Source organism: Pseudophryne corroboree, chromosome 8 (assembly GCF_028390025.1).
Source record: "Pseudophryne corroboree isolate aPseCor3 chromosome 8, aPseCor3.hap2, whole genome shotgun sequence".
Classification (NCBI taxonomy): domain Eukaryota; kingdom Metazoa; phylum Chordata; class Amphibia; order Anura; family Myobatrachidae; genus Pseudophryne; species Pseudophryne corroboree.
In genome coordinates, this window is record NC_086451.1 from 413782516 (window position 1) to 413798462 (window position 15947).

At 49.2% G+C, this 15947-nt stretch overlaps 1 protein-coding gene across 3 annotated transcripts in view; it reads right to left on the bottom strand.

The window, feature by feature from the left end:
* Positions 1-13860, bottom strand: part of PSMD8 (proteasome 26S subunit, non-ATPase 8) — a 34545-nt gene extending 20685 nt beyond the window's left edge. Inside the window, exons 1-2 of one of the 3 annotated variants that reach the window (XM_063937888.1) lie at positions 13802-13860; positions 13173-13322 (exon numbers count right to left, since the gene is read on the bottom strand). In XM_063937888.1, coding sequence (XP_063793958.1) covers positions 13173-13322 — 150 coding nt within the window. In that variant the 5' untranslated portion in view covers positions 13802-13860. Of the gene's footprint in view, positions 1-13172; positions 13424-13456; positions 13484-13801 lie in introns of those variants that run through there. The other 2 variants (XM_063937886.1, XM_063937887.1) reach the window with 2 other exon arrangements.
* Between the last annotated feature and the right edge of the window lie 2087 nt (positions 13861-15947).

Genomic DNA, 15947 nt, shown 5'->3' on the forward strand with positions numbered 1-15947 from the left:
CGAGAGAGTTTTGTTGATTTTGTTAAATGCTGTGAGCATGTCAGATGTGGTGATAGTTGGGAAGTCCACTGCCCATTTAGTCAGTCCTGATTGTGTAGTTTCCCAGTCTATGATTCTTTTGAGAAATGTGTAAAGAAAGGCCGTAGAATAGTGAACCCTAGGTGTGGCTTGTAGGACGACATCTAAAATTGTTAGTTTTGTCTTGCACTGTCATTGTGGCTAATGATATGTGAAGATAGCTACGGATCTGAAAATATACAAATAGTGGGATTGGAAGTTGTGGAAACCTCTCGCAAAGAGTAGAACATGGTGCACATCTGGTAGTTGTTTCGGTCAATCAACTGGTACAATAATCTAATGTCTTGGTTTGCCAGAGCACCCAACGTGTTATGTATAGTCGTCCTGCGAAAATCTGGGTTGTGTGATAAGGGGAGAAAGGTGGTGTTATGGCTGGAGACGCCCATCCTAGAACTTGCTCGTCTCCAAGCCGTGCATGTTGACATTAATAGGATGTTACTTTGTATCTGAGGGGGAAAGAGGACGGACGTGTGTGTAGCAAGCTAACGAGTGGGGTGTCAGGACAAAAGGCCTGTTCTAAGCTGGTGTTAGCGAAAACCTCTGTCCCATATATCCAGTCGACTGCGTAACGATAATTTGCAGCCAGCGTATAACTTCTGATGCAGGGTAAGTTGACACCGCCCAACTTTTGCGATTGGCACAACTTAAATAGCGAGATTCTAGGTTTTTTATGTGCCCAGATAAATTCACTAAAGGCCCTGTTAAGAGTTTTCAGGTCTGCCTCAGATATCAGTAAAGGTAACATTTGAATGGGGTATAGTAGTCTCGGGAAGGTGATCATTTTAATCAATTGACATCTGCCTAGATAAGAGAGGGGTAAGTGCTTCCACTTCTGAAAGTCATCTAGGGTACGTGCAATGACTCGTGGGAAGTTGTATCTATATAAGTCAGCTGGGTTAATAGGTACTTTAAGGCCTAGGTATGTGATCGTCTGTTTTGCCCATTGAAAAGGGAATTGGTCATCCCAGTCGTAAGTTGCACCGGGATGGAGAGCTAGAGCTTCAGTTTTTAAATTAATTGATCTTGAACCCAGAAATTGATTCAAAAACCGCCAGCAGAGACAATAGGCTAGGAAACGCATCTTTGGGATTCGAGAAGTATAGCAGTAAGTCATCGGCATAGGCCGTGACTAAGGTCCTGATTACCAATTTTAATCCCGCGCCAGGTGGTATTTAGGCGACAGTGTCTAATGAGCAGATCCAGTGCAAGGTCAAATAAAAGTGGGGATAATGGACATCCCTGTCTCGTGCCTCTATGCAACATAAAGTTATCAGTGTTCAGTCCATTCACTGTGAGGAACGCGGCCGGAGAGGCATAGATGGTGCGGAAAAATTTAACAAAATCAGCCCCAAATCCCTGACAGTGAAGGACTCTTAGCAGATGTGACCACGACACACGGTCAAATGCCTTATCAGCATCGCAACACACCAGCAGGGACATTCCCCCCGGTGACTGGGTCGACGTGGTCAATGCCGCTAACAATTGTCTAATGTTATGTACTGAAGTTCTTCCCTTCACAAAGCCGGTCTGGGACGGGTGTAATATCGTGGGTAGTATGAGTTGTAGCCTATGCGCCGTAAAAGCAGTTAGAATCTTAAAGTCCTGATTTAGGAGGGAAATTGGGCGATATGACAGAACCTGGGTGGGGTCTTTCCCCGGTTTTGGTAGTACTATCACATGGGCCTGATTAAAAGTAGGAGGAGCAACATTTCCCGATAAAATGGAATTAATTAGTGATAGGAGATGAGGTGTAAATTTATAGTACTCTGCACTCAAACCGTCTGGGCCAGGAGATTTGCCGTTAGAATTATTGACGGCGGTTAAGCAATTAGCTAAGTCGGTGACCGGTGCCATGAGGGAAGTTCTGTCGTCTTCAGTCACTGTAGGGGATCTGGCAGAGCGGAGGAAGGCCATGCAACCAATAGGGTCATCCGGTGGGGCAGTGTAAAGTTCCTTATAATAGGTCAAGAAGGAGTCAGCGATGACTGTTGGGTCAAAGGACAGTTGAGGGCCTGCATGCAGGGATAGAATAGTTGGGGTGGGGCGCTGACTACGCTAGAAGCTTGCCTGCTTTATTACCCCACTTATAATATCTATGTTTTTGAAAATCCAGGGCGTATTGTGCCCTTTCCGTGCAGAGAGTATCATAGAGGTGTTTTGTTTCGGTATAAGTTCTACGGTTATCATCTGTTGGGGAAGATAGCAATTGTGCATATGAATTAGTGAGTGCCAGACCCAGGTCCCGATATCGCTGATTAAGGTTCCTACGCTTATTTGCAACATATGCAATTATGTAACCCCTCATCACCGGCTTGGAGGCAGACCAGAAGAGATTTATATCTCCTTCGTGCTGTGCATTGTCTTTAGCATAATGTATGAAATTAGTCTCTAAGTAAGACTTAAATTCAGGAGATGTGTATAGGTAAGAGGGAAATCTCCAATTAAAAGAGGTGGTTTTGGGAGACTGCAGGTCTAATGTGAACCATGTGGGTGCATGGTACTTTGGAGTCGCCTACCCTGGAGAGCAGTGTATCAGAGAGCATCCAGTAGTCAATTCGGCTGGAAGTAGCATGTGGATGTGAGAAGAACGTATATTCTCGGCCGACAGGATGCTGATGTCGCCAGGGGTCAACCAAATTAAGTGAGGTCGATAGAAATTGTAATGCGGCTGGTGTGGAATGTATGCGGCCACTAGATGTATCTGATCTATCCAAAGTCGGGTGAAGTGTAGAATTAAAATCTCCCCCAATTATTAGCCTGCCCTCGGCCCATTCCTGAAGTCGGACATAGATATTCGTGAAGAAAGCGTTATGTTCTGAATTGAATGCATATAAAGTCACAAGGGTATAAAGTTCCCCTTCCAGTTGTAATTTTATAAACAAAAACCGGCCTTCGTCATCAATACGGGTGTCTAATATAGTATATCTAAGGGATTTGCGAAATATAATTATCACACCCCCTTTTTTTTTTTTTTTTAAGTAAACGAGGCCGATTTGTAGTCTTGGAATCAATTGTCCCTCAGGACATTAGGGTCTCCTAATTTGCAGTGCGTCTCCTGTAACATCGCAACATCTGGCCGTAGACGCTTAAGGTACTGCAATATCTTCCTACGCTTAAACGGGGTATTTAAGCCTTCAACGTTCCAAGTAAGGAACTTGGGGCTTGTCTTAGTCTCCGAAGAAACCGCCATTTCAAACAAAGATCAACCGATGCCTGTCCTGTCGGACGTGCAAAACATTAATATAATAAACCATGTGGCTCCCCCCATCCCAGCGAGTAGGGAGGTCCAACTATTGTAAATACTGAGAAATCTATACCATGTGATCAGTAGGAAAGAAGGTTGTATGCAATATATAGTGGTGTGTCCATTTTCTAATGTTATTTTTTTAACCCAAAACAGTGGTCCAAAGGACACTTTGTAAACCATAAACATAATTCTATCTAAATAAACATAAAAGGGAGGGGGAAGAAAGGGGATCAGGATTAAGAAGAGAGGGAGAAGGGGGAGGAGGGGGGGGGGGGGGGGGTTGGGATATCCAGGAACAGTCAGTTCCACAAATATACTGTGCAGCAATAATCATAACAATAAGGCAGTTTGTAATCAGCCTTACATTACCAAACATGAAGCAGTAAGAAGGATGAATAATATTCTGAGTCCATGGGAAAAACATGTTATAAGTCTTTGTCTCTGGAGGCCGGCGAGGACGGACCTCGTAACGATTCCGCAAACGTCTTGGCTGCTGAAGAGGTGTCGAACAAGTACGTTTTCCCATTATATGGAGCACGAAGCTTTGCTGGATAAAGCAGGGCGAAGCGGATTCCCTCTTCAAATAAGATTTTGCAAGCTGGGGAGAATTCCCGCCTTCTCATGGCTACATTATACGAAAAGTCTTGGAACAGAAGCAACTTATCGCCGTGATAGGCGAGGCCTTGAGCTTTGCGGTATGCTTCCATCACCATGACCTTGTCCCGTGCAGTTAAGAAATTTAAATATAACTGGCCGGGGTCTGCGGCAATCTGCCTGTAAGTCAGTGAGCTCGCTCAATCAACATGGATTCGCCTTCCGTCAAACAGAGTTCCGTCGGCAGCCAGGCAGAAACCAAGGACATCAACTCACGAGGTTTAACGGATTCCGCCAAGCCAATCAGCCGAAGGTTATTTCGAGGATTACGATTTTCTAAATCTTCGAGCTTTTCTTGTAATGCAGAGATAATGGATGTTTGACTATCGACGACAAAACGTGTCGCAGTCAGATCATCTTCCAGGTTCGAGACACGTTGTTCGGCCTCGTCCATCCGGGAGCTGTGCTCTTTTAGCTGCATCATGGTGGAATCAATGGCGTCTTTCAGACCAGCGAGTTTCTTATCCAACAGCGGTGAGAGAATGTCAGAGATTTCCTGCGCCCTGGTCACTGCGTCTGCCGTGTATCTAGAGGGGTCCGGCACACTATCCAAGACATTGGCGTTGGGTGAAGGAGGTGGAGAACATGCGTGCGTGGAGGCCGAGGCCCTAGTCTCCTTAGTTTTCGCCGGTGCGGATCCGCGACCCCCTCGCTGAGATTTCGCCACATATTTATCCATGACAATAAAAAGAGGATGCGTCGTGTCACGATGAGAAAGTAGGTGAAATCAGTTATCCTGCCCTGCAGGGAGTATTGTGTCTGTTGAGTTACAAGTGCGTGGGCACAGCTGACGACAAAACGGCACGTCAAGCGCTTATGGGATAATATATATTCTGTGCGCAGCAACTCCAGAAGCTATGCGAGGATCAATAATCTCTCCTCTCTCTCTCCGCAGATAAAAGTGTCGGCACAAATGGGAGGCAGGCAGGGTTGTAGGGGGTGCAGGTAGTCCCTCTTCTCCCGAGGGGAGCAGAGTAAGAGGGCTGCTCTTATGGTTTTTGTGGAGCTTGTGGTCTGTGGGAGGCACCAGGCAGGGACTCAGGCAGCAGGGGATCATGCAGGGTGCAGCCAGGAACGTTAAAGAGCACACCGTAGATAAGTATTGTGTGGTGTGTTTTATGTTGCGCAGCTGAGGGGTCCGGCGCGGACAGAAGCTGTACTTATAGTGCGGGGGGGCCTACAAAGCATTCTCCCCGGACATCCAGCAGCGTCCTCTCTCCGGAGGCTTAGCTCCGTTCCGTTGCCTAGCAGCGTCCGCTGCTACGAGCCGGAGCACAGGGGACGCTGGGAGCCGTCTGCAGTCACCCGCTTCACTTGTCCCGGGCGGCAGGTAGGGTTGGGAAGAAGGGGAGCAGGGCGCCTGGCCACTCTCAAAATGGCGGCTGCGGCAGTAGACGCCACAGCTGGCGTCCGAAACACGGGGTTGGAGGCGGTGAGGAGCCGGGGTGATGGTACCCTCTTGCCCACCTCTATCTCCGCCAGGCCCTGTGATATTTTGAGGGTCTGGAGTGTGGTGTAAATCCCCTTGTTAAGTAACAAGTAAGCAAGGGGACAGAGAGCTCTAGTAAAATGCGGCCAGTCGTAGGTCCGCCCACCGGAAGTCCCCCAACTTGTCTTTTAAAGGGCCTATACTCTCCTTCTTTAATCTCTTGCTATTAATGTATTTAAATAATTTTTTTGGGATTCGCTTTGCTTTCCTTTGCTACTAGTTTTTCAGTTTCTACTTTAGCCGCTCTTATTTCCTTTTTGCATATTTTGTTACATTCCTTATAGTGCTTAAATGACTGCTTCCCCGTCAGATTTGTATTCTTTAAATTCTCGCCTTTTCTTGCCCACAAGTTCCTTTATCTTTTTGTTAAGCCACATCGGTTTATGATTTTATTCCTTTTTTTGTTGATTGTAGGAATAATAAGATTTTACTTACCGGTAAATCTATTTCTCGTAGTCCGTAGAGGATGCTGGGACTCCGTAAGGACCATGGGGAATAGACGGGCTCCGCAAGAGATAGGGCACTTTAAGAAAGCTTTGGACTCTGGGTGTGCACTGGCTCCTCCCTCTATGCCCCTCCTCCAGACCTCAGTTAGGGAAACTGTGCCCAGAGGAGATGGACAGTACGAGGAAGGATTTTTGTAAATCTAAGGGCGAGATCCATACCAGCCACACCAATCACACCGTATAACTTGTGATAAACTTACCCAGTTAACAGTATGAACAACAACATAGCCACGGTTCCACCGAAAAACTATAACATAACCCTTATGTAAGCAATAACTATATACAAGTCTTGCAGAAGAAGAAGACCGCACTTGGGACGGGCGCCCAGCATCCTCTACGAACTACGAGAAATAGATTTACCGGTAAGTAAAATCTTATTTTCTCTAACGTCCTTCAGGATGCTGGGACTCCGTAAGGACCATGGGGATTATATCAAAGCTCCCAAACGGGCGGGAGAGTGCGGATGACTCTGCAGCACCCATTGAGCAAACAGGAGGTCCTCCTCAGCCAGGGTATCAAACTTATAGAACTTTGCAAAGGTATTTGTCCCCGACCAAGTAGCTGCTCGGCACAACTGTAATGCCGAGACCCCTCGGGCAGCCGCCCAAGAAGAGCCCACTTTCCTAGTGGAGTGGGCCTTAACCGATTTCGGTAACAGCAATCCTGCCGTAGAATGCCCCTTCTGAATCGTGTTACAGATCCAGCGAGCAATAGTCTGCTTTGAAGCAGGAGCGCCAACCTTGTTGGCCGCATACAGAACGAACAAAGCTTAAGTCTTCCTGATTCTAGCCGTTCTGGTCACAAATCTTCAAAGCCCTGACTACATCCAGGGACTCGGAATCCTCCAAGTCCCGTGTAGCCACAGGCCTGACAATAGGTTGGTTCACATGAAAAGAGGAGACCACTTTTGGCAGAAAGTGAGGGCGAGTCCTCAACTCTGCCCTATCCACGTGAAAAACCAAGTATGGGCTTTTATGTGATAAAGCCGCCAATTCGGAAACACGTCTTGCCGAAGCTAACGCCAACAACATGACCACTTTCCACGTGAGGTATTTCAACTCCACAGTTTTGAGTGGTTCAAACCAAGGTGACTTGAGGAAACGTAACACCACGTTAAGATCCTAAGGCGCCACCGGAGGCACAAAGGGGAGGCTGAATATGCAGCACTCCCTTCACAAAGGTCTGTACTTCAGGAATAGAGGCCAATTCTCTTTGAAAGAAAATGGATAAGGCCCAAATCTGGACCTTTATGGACCCTAATTTTAGGCCCAAAGTCACTCCTGTTTGAAGGAAGTGAAGTAGACGGCCCAAATGGAACTCCTCCGTAGGAGCAGCTCTGGCCTCACACCAAGAAACATATTTCCGCCATATACGGTGATAATGTTTTAACGTCACGTCTTTCCTAGCCTTGATCAGGGTAGGAATGACTTCCTCCGGAATCCCTTTTTCCGCTAGGATCCGGCGTTCAACCGCCATGCCGTCAAACGCAGCCACGGTAAGTCTTGGAACAGACAGGGCCCCTGCCGCAGCAGGTCCTGCCTTAGAGGAAGAGGCCACGGATCCCCTGCGAGCAACTCTTGCAGCTCCGGATACCAAGTCCTCCGTGGCCAATCCGGAACAATGAGTATTGTTCTGACCCTGCTTCTTCGTATTATTCTCAACACCTTGGGTATGAGAGGAAGAGGAGGAAAGACATAGACCGATCTGAACACCCAAGGTGTCACCAGAGCGTCTACCGCTACCGCCTGAGGGTCCCTTGACCTGGCGCAATACCGCTTTAGCTTTTTGTTGAGACGGGATGCCATCATGTCGATTTGAGGCAGTCCCCAACGATCTGTGATCTGTGCGAAGACTTCTTGATGAAGTCCCCACTCTCCCGGATGCAGGTCGTGCCTGCTGAGGAAGTCCGCCTCCCAGTTGTCCACCCCCAAGATGAACACTGCTGACAGCGCGCTTACATGGCCTTCCGCCCAGTGTAGAATCCTGGTCGCTTCTGCCATGGCCATTCTGCTCCTTGTTCTGCCTTGGCGGTTTATATGAGCCACTGCCGTGACATTGTCTGACTGAATCAGAACCGGTTTTCTCCGAAGCAATTCCTCCGCTTGACGCAGGGCGTTGTATATGGCCCTCAACTCCAGGACGTTGATGGAGACAAGACTCTAGGCTTGACCAGAGACCTTAGAAATTTCTTCCCAGTGTCACTGCTCCCCAGCCTCGGAGGCTTGCGTCCGTGGTCACCAGGACCCAGTCCTGAATACCGAACCTGCGACCTTCTAGTAGGTGAGCACTGTTAAGCCACCACAGGAGAGATACCTTGGTCGTGGGAGACAGGGTGATCCTTTGATGCATTTGTCAATGGGACCCGGACCACTTGTCCAAGAGGTCCCATTGATAAGTCCTCGCATGGAACCTGAAGAAAGGGATGGCCTCGTATGAAGCCACCATCTTCCCCAGGACCCGAGTGCAATGATGCACTGAAACCTTTTTTGGTTTTAATAGGTTCCTGACCATGGCTATGAGTTCCTGAACCTTTTCGATCGGAAGAAAAACCTTTTTCTGGTCTGTGTCTAGAATCAGCCCCAAAAAAGTCAGACGCGTTGTAGGGACTAGCTGGGACTTCGGTATATTGAGTATCCAGCCGTGTATCTGCAACGTCTTCATGGACAGAGACACGCTGTCCAGCAACCTCTCCCGAGATCTCGCCTTTATGAGGAGATCGTCCAAGTATGGGATAATTGTGACCCCCTGCCTGCGCAGGAGCACCATCATTTCCGCCATTACCTTGGTGAAAATTCTCGAGGCCATGGAAAGCCCAAACAGCAACGTCTGAAATTGGTAGTGACAGTCCTGCACTGCAAATCTCAGGAATGCCTGATGCGGGGGGAATATCGGAACATGAAGGTAAGCATCCTTTATGTCCAGGGACACCATCCAATCCCCCCCCCCCTCCAGGCTGGCGATGACCGCCCTGAGTGATTCCATTTTGAACTTGAACCTCTTCAAGTACAGGTTCAGAGATTTTAGGTTTACAATGGGTCTGACCGAACGGTCCGGTTTCGGGACCACAAACAGGGTTGAGTAATATCCCTCTCCTTGCTGGAGATGAGGAACTGTGACAATCACCTGTTGAATATACAATTTTTGGATTGCTGCCAACACTAGCTCCCTCTCTGACGGGGAAGCCGGCAGAGCCGATTTGAAAAATCGGCGAGGAGGCAAGTCTTCGAATTCCAGCCTGTATCCCTGAGAAACAATCTCTAATGCCCAGGGGATCCACCTGCGAGTGAACCCAGACGTGGCTGAAAAACCGAAGACGAGCCCCCACCAGATCTGCCTCCCCTCGGAGAGCCCCAGCGTCATGCGGTGGACTTTGCAGACGCAGGGGAGGACTTCTGCTCTTGGGAAGTAGCCGTGTGCAGCTTTTTTCCCCTGCCTTTCCCTCTGGCAACAAAGGATGATCCACGTACCTTCTTGTTTTTATTGGAACGAAAAGACCGCATTTGATAATGAGGTGCCTTTTTTGTATGCTGCGGGGGGGACATAAGGTAAGAAATTTGGACTTACCAGCCGTAGCGACAAGATCCGAGAGGCCGTCTCCAAACAACTCCACCCCTTTGTAAGGCACGGACTCCATATGCCGCTTTGAATCGGCATCTCCCGTCCACTGTCGGGTCCACAAGAGCCGCCTAGCAGAAATAGACATCGCATTTATTCTGGAGCTTAATAAACAAAATGTCTCTCTGAGCATCCCTCATATACAAGGCAGCATCTCTGATATGCTCTATGGTCATTTGAATGGCGTCCCTATCTAAGGTGTCAATTTCCGTAGATAAGGAATCTGCTCATGCCACAACCGCACTACAAACCCAGGCAGACGCCATAGCCGGTCGAGCAATAGTACCGGAATGATTGTAAATGTGCTTCAAGGTAATTTCCTGCCTGCGATCAGCAGGTTCCTTGAGGGAAGCCGTATCCTGAGAAGGCAGTGCCACCTTTTTGGACAAACGTGTCAGCGCCTTGTCAACTTTTGGCGAAGATTCCCAGCGTATCCTATCAGTTTGTGGAAAAGGATACGCAATGAGAATCCTTTTGGGAACTTGTGGTCTCCTATCCGGAGATTCCCAAGCCTTTTCGCACAAGTCACTTAATTCAAATGAGGATGGAAAAGTGACTTCAGGCTTTTTCCCTTTATACATGTGTACCCTCGTGTCAGGGACAGGGGGTTCCTCAGTAATATGCAAAACCTCTTTAATGGCAATAATCATGTACCGTATACCCTTAGCCACCTTCGGCTGTAATTTTGCATCTTCATAGTCGACACTAGAGTCAGTATCTGTGTCGGTATCGGCCATCGACCTGGGATATGGTGCGCTTCTGAGACCCTAAAGGACCTGGCGCCCCAGGGACAGGCATGGACTGGCTACCTGACTGATCCCTAGCTTCTGCCTTGTCTAATCTTTTATGCAATAGATTGACATTTGCATTCAAGACATTCAGCATATCCACCCATTCCGGTGTCGGCGTTGCAGATGGCGACCTGACATTCAAGCACTCCCCCTCCACATTAAGCGAGCCTTCCTCGTCAAACATGTCGACACACGCGTACCGACACTTCACACACACACACAGGGAACCCCTTTCCTGAAGACAGTATCCCTGTCAAGGCCCTTTGGAGAGACAGAGAGAGTATGCTAGCACACACCCCAGCGCAATAACCCTGGAGACCAACACAAAATGTTTTTCCCCAGCAGCGCTGTATAATATGTAAACCGCCAATTATGTGCCCCCCTCTCTTTTAAGCACCCTTTCACCGTGTGTAAGCAGGGGAGAGTCCGGGGAGCTTCCTCTCAGTAGTGCTGTGGAGAGAAAATGGCGCTGGTGAGTGCTGAGGGAGAAGCCCCGCCCCCTCGGCGGCGGGCTTCTGTCCAGCTCAAACTTAGTAAAATAAGGCGGGAGCTCTTTTATATACACACATGTACAGAGCCCACCCGCACATGTATATAGTCTTTTTGCCATGCAGAGGTTTATATTGCTGCCCAGGGCGCCCACCCCTGCGCCCTTACAGTGACCGAAGTATGTGAGGTGTATGGGAGCAATGACGCACAGCTGCAGTGCGTTACCTCAGTGAAGCTGAAGGCTTCTGCCGCCTTCTGTCTTCTGTACTTCTAGCTCTGTGAGGAGAACGACGGCGCGGCTCCGGGGGTGGACGCCCAGTAAGAACCTGCGTTCACCCCCTCTGGAGCTAATGGTGTCCAGTAGCCGAGGAAGCAGAGCCTATCTTTGACAAGAAGGTCTGCTCCTCTCTCCTCAGTCCCTCGATGCAGGGAGCCTGTTGCCAGCAGTGCTCCCTGTGAAAAAGTAGTAAAAAGGTAGAAAAAAGAAAAAAATCCAAACAAAAATGCTTCTAGGCAGAGAACTCTGGAGAGCTCTCTGCAGTGCACCCATCTTGCTCTGGGCACAGTGTAAAACTGAGGTCTGGAGGAGGGGCATAGAGGGAGGAGCCAGTGCACACCCAGAGTCCAAAGCTTTCTTAAAGTGCCCTATCTCCTGCGGAGCCCGTCTATTCCCCATGGTCTTTACGGAGTCCCAGCATCCTCAAGGATGTTAGAGAAAAAATTTAGTGTATTTTTAACTAGCAGGAATTTTAGAAAACAAACCTTCCCATTCAATATCCCTGTGTTTAAGTGTTACCTTTATTTTTTTGAGCAGTTTATTTGTGTGGGATACTGCACATCCCTCTTTATTAGAGACATCTGCATTGGTTTACCCTTAGACCCTTGATTAAGCGCCCAAGCTGACATTTCCAATATTCCAAATATATGTTTAAAAGCCCTGGCAGCCCCTACGCTGTGCGGTTCACTAGCCCTAGCAGCCCCACTGATAATAAATCCAGCTGTTCAAAAGCCCTAGCAGCCCTAAAGACTCATGGTTCACAGGCCCTGCCAGTCCCTAAGCCCCGCTGATCACCAGCCCTGCCAGTCCCTGAGCCCCGCTGATCACCAGCCAGGCCAGTCCCAAAGCCCCGCTGATCACCAGCCAGGCCAGTCCCAAAGCCCCGCTGATCACCAGCCAGGCCAGTCCCAAAGCCCCGCTGATCACCAGCCAGGCCAGTCCCAAAGCCCCGCTGATCACCAGCCAGGCCAGTCCCAAAGCCCCGCTGATCACCAGCCAGGCCAGTCCCAAAGCCCCGCTGATCACCAGCCAGGCCAGTCCCAAAGCCCCGCTGATCACCAGCCAGGCCCAAAGCCCCGCTGATCACCAGCCAGGCCCAAAGCCCCGCTGATCACCAGCCAGGCCCAAAGCCCCGCTGATCACCAGCCAGGCCCAAAGCCCCGCTGATCACCAGCCAGGCCCAAAGCCCCGCTGATCACCAGCCAGGCCCAAAGCCCCGCTGATCACCAGCCAGGCCCAAAGCCCCGCTGATCACCAGCCATGCCAGTCCCAAAGCCCCGCTGATCACCAGCCATGCCAGTCCCAAAGCCCCGCTGATCACCAGCCATGCCAGTCCCAAAGCCCCGCTAATCACCAGCCATGCCAGTCCCAAAGCCCCGCTGATCACCAGCCATGCCAGTCCCAAAGCCCCGCTGATCACCAGCCATGCCAGTCCCAAAGCCCCGCTGATCACCAGCCATGCCAGTCCCAAAGCCCCGCTGATCACCAGCCATGCCAGTCCCAAAGCCCCGCTGATCACCAGCCATGCCAGTCCCAAAGCCCCGCTGATCACCAGCCCTGCCAGTCCCAAAGCCCCGCTGATCACCAACCCTGCCAGTCCCAAAGCCCCGCTGATCACCAACCCTGCCGGTCCCAAAGCCCCACTGATCACCAACCCTGCCGGTCCCAAAGCCCCACTGATCACCAGCCCTGCCGGTCCCTAACACCAGATCACCAATCTCCCTACGCCCCGCTGATCACCAACCCTGCCAGTTCCTAACACCAGGTCACCAGCCATGTCAGTCCCTAAGCCCCGCTGACCAGTCATGCCAGTCTCTAAAACCTGATCACCAGTCATGCCAGTCCCTAAGGCCCTCTGATCACTTCACCAGCCCTACTAGTCCCTAAGCCTCGCTGATTATCAGCCATACCAGTCCATAAAACCTGATCACCAGCCCTTCCAGTAAGTAAGCCCTGCTGATCACCAGACATGGCATCCCCGGACATGATTTGCGGAGCCCCCTTTGCCCGGATCCCCGCCGCGTACCTTCAGCTTCACCAGCACATCCCCGCACTTGCTCAGGTTCGGGCTCTTCTTGTTCCACTCGGCTTTCAGCAGCTCATACATGGCGGCCACTTGTCTCAGCCCAGCAGCATCCGCCCCGTTCACCGCCATCTCTCCACAATGAATCGGCATCTGCAAGACAACACATGCCGCAAATTGCGTCACCGCGTACAGCTCGTAGGTCTCACGCAACGTCCTGGTGGGGTTACTGACGCCATCTTGGAGAAGGTCACCTGAGGAAAGTTAGCTGTCGTTGATTGTTTTACCTGCCTGAACATAGGGCAATAACAGGGAGTGGAGTGTTGGACACAGTAGCAGCTCTTTGTTTTAGGCCGATCCTGTCGTTATTAGTTCACCAAAACATTTACACCGGCGCTCCTTGCCCTCATTAAACATGGCGGCCATAGCACACATATACATTTCCGACCATAGAAATTATAGGGCAGCTGTCACTCTTCCGGGCCGGTGACCCGCAGCTTCTGTACTGTATATTACTTTGTATTTATTCATTTTAATAGCAGTTTCTTATATAGTGAAGCATATTCCGTTGCTTTTTACAGTTAGAACAACAGTTATGGAACAAAACCAGGCAAATGCAGATAGACACATACCTCCCAACATGACTCTCTCCAGGAGGGACAGAATGCTCTGCTCCTGGACTTTTCTCTTAATTTATTATTGCTGTCACCTGTGCTGAAACACCTTTCTTATCCATTAACCTGATCAGCACAGGTGATGGCAATCATAAATTAAGAGCAGAGCATCCTGTCCCTCCTGGAGAGGGTCATGTTGGGAGGGATGTAGACATAGAGGTAGTAGGGCCCTGCTCGCAAGCTTACAATCTATAGGGAAATAGACAATGGGCATTAATAGTAATACACAAGGATAGATGCTACCTATTGCATAATGGTCCTCCAGATTGCAAGGTTCTTAATGGGTTGTATGATATGATCACCCCGCAATGTTGGAAGACAAAATATGTGATGTTATTATCATACCTCCCAAAATGACCCTCCCCAGGAGGGACAAAATGCTCTGCTCCGTGATTTTCACTTAATGTATGAATGCTGGCACCTGTTTTAAACATTTTAATGGATAAGAAAAGTGTTTCAGCACAGGTGATGGCAATCATAAATTAAGAGGGAAGTCCATCGAGCAGACCATTCTGTCTCTCCTGGAGAGGGTCATGTTGGGAGGTATGTGTTATGTGTACTGTACAGAGAGGATGTAATTAGATAGAAGGTTATGTGGTTGGGTCTGGAATTTGATAGGCTTGTCTGAAGAGGTGAGTTTTCAGGGAACGTTTAAAGGTTTGGAGACCTTTAAACGTGAGTCTTATTGTGCGTGGGAGGGCATTCCACAGAGTGGGGGAAGACCGCATAAAGGGCCTAATTCAGACCTGATCGCTATCAAGCAATTTTTGCACTACTGCGATCAGATAGTCGCCACCTACAGGAGGAGTGTATTTTAGCTGTGCAAGTGTGCGAACGCATGTGTAGCAGAGCTGTATAAACGGATCTTGTGCAGTCTCTGCGCACAGTGTCGGACTGGGGCATGAAGGGCCCACCGGGGGAATGCTGCTGTAGGGGTCCATGCTTAAAGGTGTAGCCAGGTTCCAGTGGGGGTGTGGCCAGCCACCACAGAGGTTTGACTAACCATTACATGTTCTTTGCTCCTTGGTAAATATATAATAAACCAAAGTATTGTGAAGTATAATGTAACCTATGTATAATGCATAAATCCAGTGCACTAGGATAGTCTGGAACTTGATCCCTAGAGTAGGAGGAGGGCCCACAGGCAGTAGGGTGGTTTCCCCTGTGGGCCAGTCCGACCCTGTCTGCGCAGCCCAGGGCTTACTCAGTCTCTGCGATCACTTCAGCCTGTCCGAGACCAGAATTGAATTCAGGAACCCTCCCTGCAAACGCTTGGACACGCCTACGTTTTTCCAACCACTCCCTGAAAATGGTCAGTTGCCACCCACAAATGCCTTCTTCCTATCAATCTCCTTGCGAACGCTGTGCGAATGGATTCTTCGCACAAACCCATCGCTGAGCGGCGATCTGCTTTGTACCCATGTGAGACACCTGCGCAGTTTAGACCTGATCGCTCGCTGTGCGAAAACGCAGCCTAGCGATCAGGTCTGAATTACCCCCCCAAGTCCTATAATTTTGAGTGGGAACAAGTAATACATGTGGATGAGAGCCACAGATCTTGTGCAGAGGTGAGAGGTCGGGTAGGGAGATATTTTGAGATGAGTGAGGAGATGTATGATGGTGCAGTTTGGTTAATACCTCATGCCCTCCAACATGACCCGCCCCACTAGGTACAAAATGCTCTATTTCTGGACTTCCCTCTTAATTTATTATTGCCATCACCTGTGAGGAAACAGCTTTCTTATAATTTAACTAGTTCAACACAGGTGATGGAAATCATAAATTAAGAGGGAAGTCCAGGAATAGAGCATTTTGTACCTAGTGGGGCGGGTCATGTTGGAGGGTCTGATACCTTTGTATGTAATTTAAAGTATTTTATATTTAACACAGTATGCCTGTACATATTCCGTACCTAGAGCCTGACTCCACAGATCCTACATGTAATAGTAATTACATGCATTTCTATGTTATGTACCCAGGTGCCTTCAACCTATTATCACACCAGGCTTATACATACTGTATATATCCCTCACTGCCTCATATAGTCCTGTATACCGCCGGGTACAATGCTTTCTCTTTATACTATGGGCCCGATTCAGACCTG